At 55.9% G+C, this 15684-nt stretch overlaps 2 protein-coding genes and 2 long non-coding RNA genes across 11 annotated transcripts; 2 read left to right on the top strand and 2 right to left on the bottom strand.

The window, feature by feature from the left end:
- Positions 1–1139: 1139 nt before the first annotated feature.
- On the top strand, positions 1140–6056 carry ICAM2 (intercellular adhesion molecule 2). The gene is made up of 4 exons (XM_040452097.1): positions 1140–1500; positions 3281–3544; positions 4739–5059; positions 5722–6056. Exons 1-4 carry the CDS (start codon positions 1308–1310, stop codon positions 5868–5870), a joined length of 927 nt encoding a protein of 308 aa, XP_040308031.1. The 5' UTR covers positions 1140–1307; the 3' UTR covers positions 5871–6056.
- Positions 6057–6762: 706 nt separating this feature from the next.
- Positions 6763–9226, bottom strand: PRR29 (proline rich 29). 5 transcript variants are annotated; one of them, XM_040452100.1, is made up of 6 exons: positions 9111–9226; positions 8790–8865; positions 8466–8578; positions 7314–7540; positions 7097–7167; positions 6763–6946 (listed from the first exon to the last, which is right to left on the bottom strand). In XM_040452100.1, the coding sequence occupies exons 1-6, from the start codon at positions 9168–9170 to the stop codon at positions 6873–6875; spliced, it is 621 nt and encodes a 206-aa protein (XP_040308034.1). In that variant the 5' UTR covers positions 9171–9226; the 3' UTR covers positions 6763–6872. The 5 variants fall into 5 exon arrangements, with proteins under 5 accessions (XP_040308034.1, XP_040308037.1, XP_040308032.1 ...); XM_040452103.1 differs by having other exon boundaries at positions 6763–6901; XM_040452098.1 differs by having other exon boundaries at positions 9087–9185.
- On the top strand, positions 7438–12361 carry LOC121015273 (uncharacterized). Its single transcript, XR_005783727.1, has 2 exons — positions 7438–7779; positions 11545–12361. It is a non-coding gene; the product is annotated as an uncharacterized LOC121015273 (long non-coding RNA).
- Positions 9451–15159, bottom strand: LOC121015274 (uncharacterized). Of its 4 annotated transcripts, XR_005783729.1 has the most exons (4): positions 14936–15159; positions 10206–10301; positions 9761–9865; positions 9451–9559 (listed from the first exon to the last, which is right to left on the bottom strand). It is a non-coding gene; the product is annotated as an uncharacterized LOC121015274 (long non-coding RNA). The 4 variants fall into 4 exon arrangements; XR_005783731.1 differs by lacking the exon at positions 9761–9865; XR_005783730.1 differs by lacking the exon at positions 10206–10301.
- Between the last annotated feature and the right edge of the window lie 525 nt (positions 15160–15684).

Below are 15684 nucleotides of genomic sequence, written 5' to 3'. Positions count from 1 at the left end.
CCATCGCTAAGATGGGGACAGTAATAGTACCTGCCTCGTGGAATTGGGGGATTGATTAGTTAATGTTTGTAGAGCCCTTATGATGGTGCTGATCAGCAGTCAGTAAACGCTCACTATTGGATTACTTTTGTTATTATTTTTGTCGTTATTGCTCTCATCATCATCATTCTTCTGACCCGGTGGAGACCACAGAGTCTCCGCACAGCAGCGCCCGCTGTCTGAGCCCCAGGGCTGCACCCTCAGCCTCCCCGAGGGTTTGGGGGAGTGTTTCCTGCAGCCGCACGGACCAGATCCCAGGCTGGGGTCACGGCTTGCTCTTTTCTGCATCTTCTCTCGGCATCACTCCGAAGCAGTGCTGTCCAGGGACGTGCCCAGGTCCGGGCTGACAAGCGGCACTTGCCCACCACACGTGGTGGTGACAGCCTTTGACCTCAGCAGCCAAAGAGAAAGACACGACTTCACACTCGCAACCCAGGAATGGAGTTTGGCCTGAGCCCTGAAAACGCTGGGGCGCTCCTGATAAAGCAAGGAGACCTGCTCCTCTCCTGCCTCTCCTAGGCTCTGCTGGCCCCAGGGACTCCTGCTTCTGGAGATTCCCTCAGTGGGTGATAAGGCCTCCCTAGAAATGCACGGCAGTGCCTCAGGCCCTGAGCCCCCCATCCCCAGACCAAGCCTCCCTGCCTGGAAAGGCTGGGGGAGACACAATAAACCCGGCCCTGGAAATAGAGGCTGGGGTTTGGGCTACAGCCAGACTGACCCCCATTACCTCTGTGTCTGGGCTGCTGGGGACGGTTGTGGGAGCACTTCCCTCAAATTGTCCCTATCGGCTGAGTCAGGACAGGTCAAGGTTGCAAGTGGGTGGGTGTTGAGGTTTAAGTAGCTGTGCTGGGGGTCCGCTGGAGTGCCTCCAGTTCCTGCCCAGGTCTCCTTAAATAAGTCTGGCTCCCTGCCCACTTTGCTGTGGAGACTGCATGTCCTGGACCGGCCTGACTTTGAATACTGTCTTCGCAGAGGGGAACTGGACAACGTGTCCTTGGGATTTGGGGTTCCCAGGTCTGGGGCTTATAGGCATCACTGCCCTCTATGCACCCACAGTGCACTGAGCCCCTTGCACACTCACGTCCCTCACAGACACGCACAGCTGTCGCTCGCCCTGCCCCCTGCACAGCAGCATGGCAGGTGGCCAGGTTGTATGCCGGCTTATCGGCTACAACCCAGCTTCCTCTGCCTGTGTTCTTGAAGGCCTGGAGCTCTGAGAGCCAGCCTCCCAAGTGACTTCCCGAGAACCTCTCAGATAATGAGAGGAAATGTGGTCACCAGCACATAGAAGGCTAGAGTTCCGGGCTGCAGCTCCAGGCCACCACTCCCTGACCTGGGCCCACCATCTCTCTCCAGGCAGCCCTCAGCTGTTCACCGTGAGCCTGTGGATGCCGCTCAAGATGTCCCCTTTTGGTTGCTGGGGCCTGCCCGCCGCCCTTCTCGCCCTGTTCTGCTGCCCAGGTGAGCTGGTGCCTGGGGTTCCTGACTTGGCGCACGCCAGCCCAGAGGGTGGGCCCCTGCCCCCCTGGCTTCAGGCGTGGGAGAGGGTCCTGGTCCTAAAGTCACTGAGGCTTTGAACACAGTGGCAGCCACCATGGGTACAGGATGCCGTGCCAGCCTGGCTTCTCCATGATCCTGGGGGCGAAGAAAGAAAAGCTAGCCTTTTGGACACAGCTTCGTGGCCTGTGGCAGGTCATGGAGGCCGGATGGTGGGCTGCACGGGGGGCCTGAGGTGGAAGGGGTTGCTGGGGTTCAAGGAGAGGTGAGGGAATGCCCCAGCTGTTCCTCAGATGTGGCTTCGAGACAGCAGGGGGCAGCAGAGGACATTGCCTTTTGACTACGGCCTACAGAAGGGAAACCCACACATCTTCCGGGGGGTCAGGGGACTTGAAGGAAAATGCTGCCATGTGCTGAGCACTCTGTTTTGGACAACCTGCCAGGCGCTTTGCGAGTACTATCTCACTGAGCTTTCACCACAACCCTGCAGGAAGGGGATTACTAGCCCATTTGACAGATGAAGAAACAGGTTCAAGAGAGAGAAAGCACCTTGCCCAGGGTCACACAGCTGGTACCTGGCAAACTCGGGATTTGAATCCAGCTCTGTCTACCTGCAAAGCTCCTTTCTTGTCATTTCATTATATGCCACCAGCTGAGGGCTCAGTGGGGACATGCTGCTGGCGCTGTGGGAGCACAGGGCAGGCCCAGTTGGTTGGGACCAAGGACCTTCTGGCCATCACTGAGTGGGAGGTGAGCACTGGGGACTCAATCTTTATGCATCAAATACTTCCCGAATGCCTGCCATACACAGGGCATTGTGCTAAGCACGAAGACAAACCTGAAAAATCTGGGCCCTGCCTTCCAGAAGCTCCAGAACATCTAAGGGAGAGTCAGCATGAATATAAATCATTTGCAATTACCTTTCTAAACTCCTCTCCCCCTGCCTTCCTCCTTGCTGAGCTCCAGCCATCCCGATCTTGCCATTCCTCAAGCGTACCAAGCATGCCCTTAACTTGGGGTCTTAGTGCTGGAAACACTCCCCCTCCCCAGATAGCTGTAGGGCTCACCCCCACCCCCTCCAGGTCTTTGCTGGATGTCTTGGTGAGGCCTGTGCTATTAAAATGACGGCTCCACTCACCCCCTCTCTCCTTTCCTGGGCACTTGTCACCACCCGGCAGGCTGGCTATTTCACTTGCTGATTATCGTCTGACTCCTTCACTATAATGTGAGCTCTGCAAGGGCAGGGTTTGTTCTGCTTTGGTCACTGCCGTGTCACCAGAGCCTAGAATGGCACCTGGCACAGAACAGCTATTCAAAAAGCATTTGCAGAAGAAAAGAGAAAGGGTTAAACCCATGGCCACAGGGGCCAAGAGGACACAGTCCACCTCCAGTTCTGAGAGGCCTTCATGAAGAAGGGGACATTTGGGCTGGGCTTTGAAGGTCAAACAGGATCCCCCCCCCATGGTGATGGAAGATGTAAGAAGAATGGAGATGGAGAAGACTAATTTGAAGGTGATGGGCTGGAGGAAGAGTAACCAGAGGCAGGGAGACAGCTGGGGCAGCAGGGAGACCTCTGTCTAGAGGTGAGGTAATAAATAAGGCCTGAACAAGGGGAGAGTAGCAGAGGGGCCGTCTCTGGACGTTCTTCCTGGGCACCTGTCCCTTGATCAGACAGCCCGTGGTGGGCAGTTCCATGGTGCAGGGCAGCAGAGACATTTACTTCCCCGTACTTCTGGTCTTCCAGGGTTTGGTGAGACGTTTGAGGTACACATGTATCCAGAGCAGCTGGTGGTGGAGCCCGGAGAGTCCACGTTGATCAACTGTAGTACCAGCTGTGCCCTGCCTGACACCAGTGGCCTGGAAACCACTCTAACCAAGACTCTGGTGGCCAATGGAACTCAGTGGAAGCAGTACTTGGTCTCCAATGTCTCCCAGGACACAATCATCTACTGCTACTTCACCTGCTTCAGGAAGCAGAAGTTAAAGAGTCTCAACGTCAGCGTGTTCTGTGAGTGCCACACGGACCCTCCTTCCCGCGGGCTGAGCCTGTTGTCCGCTGCGTGTCTGCCGAGCTACTCTGTTACTGCTCCCGGGCACTAGATATGGTTCCCACCTCCCTGGGCTCCTGGGGTGACAAGGAACAGGACCCCCCACCTTGGGCTCAGAATCTGCTCACACCCTTCACTGGCCTCCTTGAGCCTGCTGGCAACCCCAGGTCTGGGGCTTGCTCAGAGGACAATCTAAGCAAGGTCTGCACAAATCTAAAAGTCATTTCCCAGGCAGGGTCCGCAATCTCCTCCCCGCTCGGTAGCAGTGGACACCCCCCCACCCCATGACGAGTAGTGGGGCACCGAAAGAAAGGCCAGCGTGCTCTCCAGTCGCCCCTGCCCTTCACGGAGGGAAGGTTAAGGCACCCCCTGGGGCTTTTATATTCCTGGGGATGTGTGACCATCACACACACACACACACACACACACACACACACACACCTGCATGTGGGCCATGGAGACCTGCCCATAGGCCAGGATTCCCTCCACATCTCGGCACCAAGAGTGTGGCTTGGGTCTTTCCCATGACCAACATCAGTGGATCAAGTGAATAGAAAGATGTCCTAAATCCAGCCTATTATCCTGGGGTGACTGGGGCAAGGTATTCTAGTTCACAAGGGAATCCAGGGTACCACTGAGGGCCCTGTTTAATAGATAAGGGATGGAGGCGGCTATGAATCTGATCCTGGAGAAGCAAGGCAGGTCTGACTCCAGTCCCTGCCTCTTAAGTGAGGACCCCACAACGCGCGGCCCTGATCTAACGAACACTCCCTTCTAAGTCCCAATATAATCATCCAGCTGTTTAATGTGGAAATCTGTGTTTGATTTCTGGAGGAGACCGATCCAAATTTTTTATTTCTAGTTGGCCGTACACTTTCTGGACCTCCTCTTTGTAGACACCTGACCACCTCCATTCTTGACCATTCCAGAAAATATCGTGTTGGTAAAACTACCACCCAATATGTCCTTCACCCTGAAGTGTTTCCTTCTTCCTCTCTTTACACTCTAGGGCAGACCAGGCCCCAGCCCGCTTTCCCAAATCCAGCCAAGGACCTGATAACACTACGGTGCCAGGGGCTGGGCCTGGCTGGGTGGGGCCTGCTGGGACAGCACCCTCATTCTGACCAGAACCCCTCGCTCTTTCTTCCCCACAGACCCTCCAAAGGAAGTGCTGCTGAAGGTGAAGCCCACTCGGGTGGCTGTGGGGGGATCCTTCACCATCGAGTGCTGGGTGCCCAATGTGGCACCTCTTGAGAGCCTCACTCTCACCCTGCTCCGTGGCAAGGAGGCCATGCACAACAAGACCTTTAGGACGATGGCACTTGCCCCCCAAGAGGCCACAGTCACACATAATGCCACAGCTCACAAGGAAGACGGCCGCCACAACTTCTCCTGCCGGGCAGAGCTGGACCTGCGGTCTCTTGGTGGGGACATCATTCACGGTGTCTCAGAGCCCCAGACGCTCAAGGTCTATGGTGAGGGAGAGTCCCCAGAAGGAGGGGGTGGGAGGGAGCATTCATCTCCCGTTCCTTAGGGGAAGAAAAAACCTTCACCACGTTCTCTGCCAGCTCAGGGGCCAGGCGCCCAGGGACCCCACACTTAATCCCAGGGGGTTCCCTCTTGCTCTCTGTCTTCCCCGAAGCTCTCTCCACGTGCCCAGTTTGGACCCCAACTAGTTGCTTGACCATTAGTGACCAGTGTGACCTTGACCAAGTCAACCTCCTCTCTCTGGCCATGGCCCCTGTCTACATCTAGAGGTTTGGCCCTAAGATCCCCTGGAGCTCTGCCATTCTGTGACCCTTGATGGCCAAGGTGTTCCCTGTCTTCAGAGTTTGGTAGAAGCTCACTCAGTTCTGGCCAGGGAAGGGCTTGGTCTGGACCACGCCACTGTCCAGGCCATGGTGTCCAGCAACCATGTGCTGGGGGACATCTGCCCTCATAGTCTCACAGAGGGCTGGCTGGTAGCCTGGACCCTGGCCCACCTTTCCCCTAGGTATTACACCATTAGCCGCTCACGTCTGCAACACGGGTGACTGCGAGATGGGGGAGGGCCGGGTGGGCGACAAGCACACCTCTGGGGCCCTAGCGCCTGGGACCGGAAGACTTCTAAGACCGCTGCCCCCTCCTGCCTCCCCAGAGCCCATGCCAGACAACCAGATGGTCGTCATCATCACAGTGGTGTCCGTGCTGCTGTTCCTGTTTGTGACATCTATCCTCCTGTGCTTTGTCTTCGGCCAGCATTGGCGCCAGAGGCAGATGGGCGCCTACAGGGTACAAGGTGCTTAAAGGGGCCTGAGTCGGGCCTACTGGGCACAGCCTACATGAGTGGCACGGTCACCACCACGGCAGCCACTGGAAGTCAGCGTGGCTCCTCAGGGTTGTGGTCCAGCCCTGGCTGCAGGACTCTAAGGAGCAGCAGAGGACTTTGGGACCATTTCCTCTTCTAGTCTAAATATAAATACCTGGACTTAACCCTGGGCCTCAGTGTCTTCTCCTGGGATAGAACTCAGCAGCTGGGAAGGGTACCCACCAGGCCCAGACTTCTCTCTCCAAATGTCTCCTAAGTCTCCCTCCGCCCACTCATTCACAGGGGCCTTCTAGAGCGCCAGCCAGCCCACACCCTGGGGTGCCCGCCTGCTGACCAGCCCGGGCACCAGACACCCATTCTCACGGGGCCCCGAGTGACTAACTTCTCCTGAGGGAGGGTGGGGCAGAGAGACGTTCTCTTCCTTCTTGGCCCTCTGGGACCTCAGGCCACTCCCACTGGGAGCGGGACAGGGCTCTGACTTCTCCTTTCTGCCACAAGAACCAGCTTCCTGGGGTGAGGGTGGGGCCCAAGGGAACTGGCTCAGCTCCAGGACCTTTGAGCCAGGCCTCTCCCCCATCACTCTGGGCCTTCAGAGAGCCTCGGACAACAAAAGCAGTCCTCCCCTCACCTGCTCCATCATTAGGCCATCGACACCCCCCCAGCCCTAGCCATCCCAGAGAGGGGTGAGTGGAGGAGGTCGAGGGAGGGCTCTGGGTCCCAGGCCACGCCCTGTGGCTTCCCAGCCCTGGACGATGCTTAGATGGACTCTTATCCGGGGCAGATATCAGGTCAGTCCAAGGTCTCAATGGGGTGAAGAGTGTATTGATTCACCCAGGAGAGAGCCTGGCTGCAGCTGAGGGAGGAGAAGGGCTGCTGGGCATGGGTGCAGAGTCACAGGCACTACAGGGGCACGTAAGGGCTCCAGGGCTCTTTCCAGCCCTGCGGTGAAGCTGGCAGGGTCCCAGGGCTGGCATCTGTCCTCATGGTAGGCTCTCAGCATCATAGTAGTCTGGGGAGAGAACAGCACCTTCGCCTTGGCTCCCTTCCTGCCTCACTGGACCCCAAGGAAGAAAAGGGAAAGGGACAGGCCAGTTGCCTACAGTAGTGGTGGTAGGGGCTCCCTGTCCCCCAAACGGCCCTCCTGGCCTCCTGATCCATCCCCGGCCTGGGCTTGGGCCCCACTGCCCACCCACTCTGCCCCTACCTGAAGCCGGGGGTACATCCGCACCCACAGTCCCTGTGGCACTGGGGGGTGGGGGCGGGGGGATGGCTCTCCTGAGATGGAGAAAAGAAAGACATCCCCCCCCCATCAGATACTCACCCCCACGTATCTCCACCCCACCCTCAGCCCCTGGTGAGCTCTTCCAGCCCAGCCCCAGAGCAGGGCCCTGGCAATGCTCAGATCCCCAAGCCTCACTTACGACCCCCTTCTCCCAGAGGCAGGAGGGTGGTGCTGAATCCTGGACGTGTCCTGCAAGTAAGGCTGATGTGGGGGCGGGGAAAGAAAAGGGACTGGCCAGGGTAGCAGGGGACCCAGACTGGGCATCGGGCAGGGGAGGTAGTGGTGGTGGAACACCAAAGGCCCTTCCTCCTGGACTTCCTTCTCCTCCTCCTCCTCATATTCCTCTTGTTGACCTTCCAGGTAGACCTGGGGATTGTGGGAACGGGGGAGGAGAGATGATGATACCAGATCCAGCTCTCCCTACCCCCACTCCTCTGTTCCTCTAATTTCTCATAAAATGGAGCATTGTCTACATGCAAGCAAGCCACCTTGGAGACATTTATTTCTTATTTTTCAGGAGGGAAAACTGAGGCTCAAAGAGGCTGAACAACTTATTTAAGGTCACCCAGCTAATAAGTGGCTGAACAGAGCCTGGAAGCTTCCAGGTATGACTGCAGAGCTGGGTCAGCAGTCCGGTGACCCGCCCCTGGCTTTGCCCCCAACCCTGGCCCCACCTGTGCCTCATCAGGGAGGTGGGGTATTCATCCCGGGGACCCCCTGAGGGACGGGGCGTGAGGAACAGCAGCAGGTCCCGCCAGCCTGGACGCTGGACACAACCTGACCTCCTCCAAGCGTCAAAAGACTACCTGGCTTTCAAGGGCGCGTTCTAAGGTAACCTGCTCCTCCAAGGAGCCTTTCCCCAACCAGGTGTGCACTCAGGCCTTGTACCTCTCCCTGTGACAGCCACCGCCAGAGCTGCCTTGTCTTCACAGTCATTCGTTTATTCTTTCACTTGTTCAACAAATATCACTTGAGCCCCTAATAAGTATCAGGCCCCCTGCAGACCCAGGGTACAGTGGTTCCTGTCCTCCCGGGCCTGTATTCTTGTGGTGGATGCCCTGCAGGGAGACCTTGAAAACAAGACCTGGGTGGTCCGGATTTGGGGATCCCCACCAGATGGAGGCTTCTGGCATGGGAGTCTGGCACATAAGGGATGCCACAGGGGCCCAGCCAGGTCCACTGCACTGTTGCCTGATTCTTTTTCTCAAGGATCCACCCCCTAGATGGATCCCCACCCTTGGACTCGCAGGCCAGGCGAACGGCCCTGGTGGCCCACCTCCCGCTCACGCACCTGCGGGTGGGGGTGGGGCGGAGCCGGCCCTGGGTGGAGCGCTGCTGCCACCAGGCGACTCAGCAGCAGCTGGTGCATCTGCGCGTTCTGCAGCAACATCAGTTCCAGCAGGTCTGGGGCGGAGGAGCTCAGCGGGCCTATGCCAGGTCGCCCACTGCCCACGGCCCCAGGGCCTTTCCCCCCCCCCCCCCCCCCCCCCCCCCCCCCCCCCCCCCCGATCTCCCAACGCCCAGCCCAGGACCGCGCAGGAGGGATGTGCCGCGAGGAAGCCTAGAGAATGTGCGAGGCAGAGTGGGGTACACGGCGGTGAGCCCGGAGTCTCACCTTCCTTCATTCGGCCCGGCTGCGGGGGCGGAGGTGGGGCGGCCCATGCGAGCGGCTGCAGGACGGTCACCCAGGGCTGGGGGGAGCGGGAGACTCAGCCAGGCCAGGCGGGCAAGGGATGGGGGACCCTCACCCCCCCGCCGGGACCCCTCCCCGCCCCCCCCCCGAGTTGCTCCCTAACCCCTCAGGGGCCGCGTTCTTCTCCCCGCGCGCCCACGGCCTCCCCCTTCCCTGAGTCTCTTCCTCTGCGGCTCACCCACCCCACTTCCTCCAGGGACGTCTCCCCAGCCAGCCAACCTCAAAGGCCGGCTCAGCCCTCACCGTCGGGGCTGCACTCTGTGATGGGAGCTGACCCCAGCTTCCTCCGCTGCGGAAGGCCATGCTGGTTTCCGCGGGTCCGGGTTACCTAGGCGACGTGGGCGACGCGAAACTCTCCTTCCACGCATGCGCAGGTCCCTCCCCGGCCCCAGCGCTCCGGGCGTGTTAGGCTCTCCCACAGGAGGTGTCGCCTCTGAGGGATGCCCACCTCCAACCTGCGTCGGTTCCCCGGGCATCGCATCTTGCTCCTCCCTGTACCTCTCACCCTTGTGCACCTCCAATACCTAGCCTGGGGGCTCGTGTTTGTTGAGTGAATGAGTGAGGGGCTGGGGAGACTGGCCCGTAGAGAATTCTGTAGGAGCGGACTTGGCGGAGAGAGGCAGGTGAGTGAGGAGGCAGAGGATGTGTTTCACTCTGAATCAGAGGGGCGTCCTTCGGGCTGGGAGTGGTTTCTGGAGCAGACCAAGGAAGCGAACATCAACCAAGTTCACAGAAAAGACTGCGCCCTGGCCAGAAACAGGTGGCTGGCCCCTGGACTCCCCCCTTGTGGCCGTTTGCTCCCTCATTCCTGGCTGCTGCTTTACAGAGATGGAGAACCCCAAGGAGTTCAGCACCAGTGCCCCCATTATTGTCCCACATCCTGGAAAAATTACCAAAGCATGCATTCTTTTGACAGGAAGTTATCAAGGTCTTCTTTGCTTCAGAACAGGTGAGGGGAGAGATCTATTTCGGCAGCTGTGACCATCCTAAGATAGGCCCTGAGCAGCAGTCAAGGAAAATCCAGACAGGAAGCTGGGATTAGCACCCCTTGGGCTGCCCTTCCCCCACCCTCTACTTCTGTTCAGCTCCTCTTCCTGGCACTCCTGGTGTCTAGAACCAGAAAGACCATTCTCGCCTCCTCCTTTGTGCTTTAGTCCCGGGGAGGGGGGGCCTGTGGACCGTGCATTAGCTGTGAGTCTTATAGCTTCCACGGCCATCAACAAGCTGACGTCAGGCAATGTAGTGACAGGCCCTGGGGAGTGGGATGGACACAGAGGTGCATCTTTCCATCTGTACCCTCATCGCAGTTAGAGGGGCAAAACCAATCCTCGTGCTTACCACCAGCAAACCTTGATCAAGGAGGTGCCTGTGTGTGCAAGGCGCCCTTCTGGACACTGGAGATACACTAGTATATTCCTGCTGGTTTTAGCATTGCTGGGAAGTGGAAAATGTATTCATGAAGTGAAAACAAAAATACAAGACTGTGTATGGGGCACCTGGGTGGGTCAATCGGTTAAGTGTTCGACTTCAGCTCAGGTTATGATCTCATTGTTCATGGGATCTGCGCTGACAGCGTGGAGCCTGCTTGGGATTCTCTCTCTCCTCCTCTCTCTCTGCCTCTCCCCCACTTGCGCCCCCTCCCTCAAAATAAATTAATAAACTTAAGAAAGATACAAGACTGTGCAAAGTCCCCTGTGGGTGAGACATATAAGAAGGGGTCATGGGGCGCCTGGGTGGCTTAGTCAGTTAAGTGTCTGACTTCAGCTCAGGTCATGATCTCACGGCTTGTGGGTTTGAGCCCCCGCATGTGACTCTGTGCTGACAGCTCAGAGCCTAGAGCCTGCCTCGGATGCTGTGTCTCCCTCTCTCTCTGCCCCTCCCCTGCTCTCTCTCTCTCTCTCTCTCTCAAAAATAAATAAACATTAAAACAATATTTTTAAAAGAAGGGGTCTTAAAAAGATGAATTGGTCACTGAAGGATAGGATTCTGAAGTGGAGGAACTTTGGATGGGGCCAAGCAGTGTGAGAGATAGGGCAGCCCGGGTTGGGGACACAGATTGAACAAAGGCACAGTTGCAAGAATAGACAAGGCCTGAAATGCGCCAGTGGTCACACTCTCTGGCTGTGGTGGAGGAGCTGGGCAGAGAGAAGTTCCAGCGGCCCAGGCAGATGCAGGTCATACTCGCAGGCTGAATGGTGGAGTTCAGGCTGAACTATGTGGGTAGTGGGGAGCTCTTGGTGAGTTTCGAGCAGGAGAGAAATAGGGCAGTGACGTGTGCACAGGCATGTTTTAGGAAGATTCATCTTGTTCCTCCCATCTTTGTTAATGTCAACCAGACTCAGGAAGAACAAATGTCTGATGGGGATGTATCCTCCCAAAGGTATACCGTTGGTTCCTGCACTCACTTTCCGTGTTTCCATCTGGGGACATTTTCTGGCCACAAGTGAGGCAGGCCGGAAGTCATCCCAGAGGCAACCCTGAAGCATCAAGGGAGAGCAGTTGATGGTAAATTCCCCAGCCTGCTGGCCTCCGGGGGACAACTCCGGGGGGGATCGTCCCCGATGTTTTTCAGTAGTCCCTGTGGCTTTATGTCTCAGTTGTCCCAGTGATGATCTGCTCACCAACAAACACACACTTCACTGATTTTTTCCTCTGTCATTTCTCCACTCCCTCACAGTGCTTCCTGGGATCCCCTTCCAAAGAAACTACTTGCTCCCAAATCCTTGTCTCAGGCTCTGCTTTGGAGGGAATCCAAACTATGACCCTAACCTCCCACTTTCTCCGTGTCTGCCCCCAGTCTGCTGAAAACTGGAGAAAGCAATTCTGGTAGCTCTATGTTAAAATTTGTGTTCGGTGACGTCAGATGCAGGAATAGACATGGAGGAAAATTCATCTGGGAGTATAACAGCCAATGGATTCAACGGAGGCAAAGCTGGAGGCAGGGAGGCCAGCGGGAGGCCATCACCCTCAGCCCTCTAAAAGAAGCCCAGAGCGGGCTGGAGGTGGCTGTGGAAGACAGTCAGGAATTGGTGATTATTTCAGATACAAGATCGCATGTTAACCACACACGAAACTTGTATTTTGGAAGGCAGGGCCGAGATAAACCCTATCTGGCTTCTGTATTCAAGCAGAGCTCTTCATCAAAGGAAACAGAAACATTTGCCAGTTGAAGAATGGAAAAACCACACACGCTTATCTGCCAGAGCTAGTTTGCTTATAGACGATCTAACATTAGTCCAACAGTGGAGGTGACTTTCCATACTCGCCCTGCCTCCTACCACCTTCTTTGAGGCATCGAACGCTCCACCTACTTCCTCTTCATTTTGTCTCGGCAAGGACTCTTGTTTGTATCTTTGCCTTGTTGCTTTATGACTTTTGGGTTTTGTGTGTGTGTGTGTGTGTGTGTGTGTGTGTGTCCCACTGAAACATGTACCAAAGTCCTCCCTGTTGCCTTGGTAAATCTGTATCTGGGAATAAACCAAACAGGGAAAAAGGTTTCTACTAAAATGTGTTTGTCACAGTGTTATTTTTAAGAGTCGAAGATTGAACACATCCAGCGTCCTTTAGTAAGGGAATGGCTATATAAATGAAGGTAATTCACTCAAAGGAAGAGTGTGCAGTCATTAGAAAACCATGAAAAATGGGCTCCCTCATCTCCTCCTCCGATGGAAATGGAGAGAAAAGGGAACTTTTAAGAATTTGGGTTGGGTGGGGCTGCCTGGGTGGCTCAGTCCGTTAAGCATCTGACTTCAGCTCAGGTCATAATCTCATGGTTTGTGGGTTCGAGCCCCACACCAGGCTCTGTGCTTTCGGTGCAGAGCCTGCTTGGGATTCTCTCTTCCTCTCTCTGTCCCTCCCCCACTTACACATGCTCGCCCTCTCTGTCTCAAAATAAATAAGCTTTAAAAAAAAAAGAATTTGGGTGGAAATTTCAGTGTTTCTTTTTGGTACAGATGAGGAAGTGCTAAGCAGAGGCAGAAAACCCAGCAACAGACACTTTTCTTGGGCCCCCTTTCTAGCGAGGCACTAACTGGAAGGAGCTAGTTATGACTACTGGCTATGTGGGGAGAAGCCTTGAAAATATCACAGGAAAGAAATTCCATTTTTCTGCTTAGAGGCTCTATGCTGTTTGTCCAAATCATGGCTACCCTTGTGAGATGCGTGTGTGTGTGGTTTTGTCTGACAGGCCCCTGGTGGCACTTTGGAGACTTATAAATGTGTAGATGGCAGCAGTGGGATGCATTGTGAAGGGAACTTGCTTTCAAGGTCCCACCTCACAGGAATAGAACTGTGGGGTGGAGTCCAGAGCCCTCCCCTCCTTGACTCCCGGAATTGGGGTGTCACCAACCACAGGGGAGCACCTGCTGAAGCTCCCAGAAAGTCTCCCTGACTGAAGACTCAGGGAGAGAACTGACTGTTCAGGCAGGGGTGAGGGGTGGGGAGTAGTGGCCAGGACAGGGTATGACAGGGTGGGTTCCTGTGGGTCACGGTGGGATTTTCTTTTTTGTTGTTTTTTTAAAATTTATTTATTTACCTTGAGAGAGAGAGAGAGAGAGAGAGAGCGAGCATGGGCAGGGGAGGGGCAGAGAGGAGAATCCCAAGCAGGCTTTGTGACGTCAGCATGGAGCCCGACACGGGGCTCGATCCTAGGACCCTGGGATCATGACCTGAGCCAAAATCAAGAGTCGGATGCTCAACCGACTGAGCTACCCAAGTGCCCCAGAGTGGCATTTTTCTGAAAGGTGCTTCTAAGAATTCTTTTGTCTGTGGGCACCTGATACTCAGCCTAAACCAGCCTAAGGAAAAGGGACGCTTTTTGGCTCATGTGATGGGGCAGTGACATAGCTGCTCTGTAGTGTCACTGACCCAGGGGTCAAGCAGTGTCTTCAGGCCCCTCTCTCATCCCCCCCCCCCCCCCCCGCCTCGGGTGTGGTGTTCTTGTTGGCTCGTCCTACAGATAGGCCCTTCCGCTAGGTGGGAAATACTCCTCAGGCACCTTCTGACTTGTTACTTCAGTTACCCTAGACAAACTCAGAGAATCCTGAGGAGAGAGAGTTCATCTTTCTTTTGTATCAATGCATATAACTCCCCAGGAAGGACTACGATTGGCCACACTTGCGCCACATATCCAGCTTTTGGACCGGCCACTGTGGCCAAGAGGATCGCCCAGATCGGGGTGACATGGCCATTTCCATGGCCAGGGTGGGGTCATCGTCCTGAGATCAGCGGCCACCCCAGAATGACCTATTTGGAGTAGGGGAGGAGCAGTCCCCCAAAGGAAGGAGGAATGCTGTTATCAAGAGAGGGAGGCATTCATTCCCCTTGGGCTGTGGGGAAAAGTCATATTTCACATACAGCTTTGGTCTTCCAATCAGCCTTATTCCTAGTCCAAATGACACCTTGTGCAAGTCAGAAAAATTAGCCTTGTCCTCTGGACAGTTTGCTACCATCTGCTAGACAATTATCATCTAAAATACATGAATCTATAATGATTGCAAACGTGATTGGTGCCCAGAATTGTACAGTAGACAACCCGTACAACTGAATGCAGCAGCCCTCCCCTCATATATTACAATTCCCTTCAATTACTTCAATCCCTCATTAAAGTCGTTCTTACCCCCACAGAGCTCTTGGCAGGGCCCAGGCAGAGACCAAAAGGGAGGAGCCATATAAGGGAATGACAGCTGCCTGCCCACCACCTCTCCTCAGTGCCCACGGACAGGGAGGACTGTGCTACCAAGGGGACACTAGCCAGCAGCAAAGCAAACTGGAGCCATAGCAGGGCCCTGAGTGATGTCAGGGACCCCAAGGAACAGTTCTGGGGAGACAACTTGGCAAGGATGAGACAAAACGTTTGCTTTTCCTCTGAGCGCTAGAAGAAGAAGATCCTTGCAAAGAAAAGGCAGGGGTGACCAGACACCTGGATTACGTTAGCAACAAAACTACACGGCAAATGTGTGTCAGGAAAGGTGAGCGAGCAGAGCAGGATAAGAACCATGCACAGAGAGCACCAACGCTCACACCTGTGGGTTTGGAAGACGAACCTCTGAGGGTGTGAAGTGACTCACCTGGGGCGAGATGCGGGAAGTCCGGGCATAGCAGGAACTTTGCAAGCCTCAGCCAGGCCTCGCCTTCAGGGAGGGGCTCCACGAGGCTGCGGGCTGTGTCCACAGAGGGTCTCTGGGGGGAGAGAGGCCACCCAACCTCCAGGACTGAGGGGGACCACTCCTCAGGCCTCCCTGCGCCCCTCACAAAGGCCACACTCTGTCCTGGGCTCGGCGCAACTGGAGAGCTGGCTGCCGGAAAAGATGCTTCAGGGATGGTTGTGGGAGAGTGGGTGGGGGGAGCATCGCGGGGAGCTTTGGGGTTCTCTCGTCAGCCTGGGGCAGGCGCTTGAGCTGTGAGATGGGTCATTTCACAACAGCTCCACTAGGGGTCACCACAGACCCAGAAAGGAGGGGGGAGGGGGGCTGAACCAATCTCAACCTGCCCCCCACCCTCTGTCCCCTCCCCACGTTCTGAGGGACAGATGTCTAGCCAGTGGGATGGCGGGGGTGGGGGGGTGGGTAGTGGCGGTGGAGAAATGACCCTTGAGACTGCTGTGTTGTCCAGCTAAGAGCTGTGTGTGTGTGTGCGTGTGCATGTATGTGTGTGTGTGTTTGGAGGGATGTGTGTGTGAGGGATGTGAGGGATGTGTGTATGTGTGCTGTGTTTCGATGTGTGTGTATTTGGGTGTGGGGGGACGTGGATGTACAGATAGGCAGACACTTGATGAAAGTCTCACGATCACAGGTGCACACGGGTGGCCCTGGGTACG

Source organism: Herpailurus yagouaroundi, unplaced genomic scaffold (genome assembly GCF_014898765.1).
Source record: "Herpailurus yagouaroundi ecotype Mexico unplaced genomic scaffold, PumYag 206, whole genome shotgun sequence".
NCBI classification, from domain to species: domain Eukaryota; kingdom Metazoa; phylum Chordata; class Mammalia; order Carnivora; family Felidae; genus Herpailurus; species Herpailurus yagouaroundi.
The sequence above is the reverse complement of the archived record's forward strand: the minus strand, read 5'-3'. Positions and strand labels throughout refer to the sequence as shown.

Bases quoted from the DNA above. Each gene is read 5' to 3' on its own strand.
- PRR29 (XM_040452098.1), bottom strand. From the start codon at position 9,170: ATGGCCTTCCGCAGCGGAGGAAGCTGGGGTCAGCTCCCATCACAGAGT. The intron at 8,579-8,789 runs GTGAGACTCCGG...CCTCCGCCCCAG, and splicing joins GCCGGGCCGAATGAAGGAAG to ACCTGCTGGAACTGATGTTG. The intron at 7,168-7,313 runs GTAAGTGAGGCT...TCTCCATCTCAG, and splicing joins GCCTCTGGGAGAAGGGGGTC to GAGAGCCATCCCCCCGCCCC.
- ICAM2 (XM_040452097.1), top strand. From the start codon at position 1,308: ATGTGGTCACCAGCACATAGAAGGCTAGAGTTCCGGGCTGCAGCTCCA. The intron at 1,501-3,280 runs GTGAGCTGGTGC...CTGGTCTTCCAG, and splicing joins CGCCCTGTTCTGCTGCCCAG to GGTTTGGTGAGACGTTTGAG. The intron at 5,060-5,721 runs GTGAGGGAGAGT...CTGCCTCCCCAG, and splicing joins CCAGACGCTCAAGGTCTATG to AGCCCATGCCAGACAACCAG.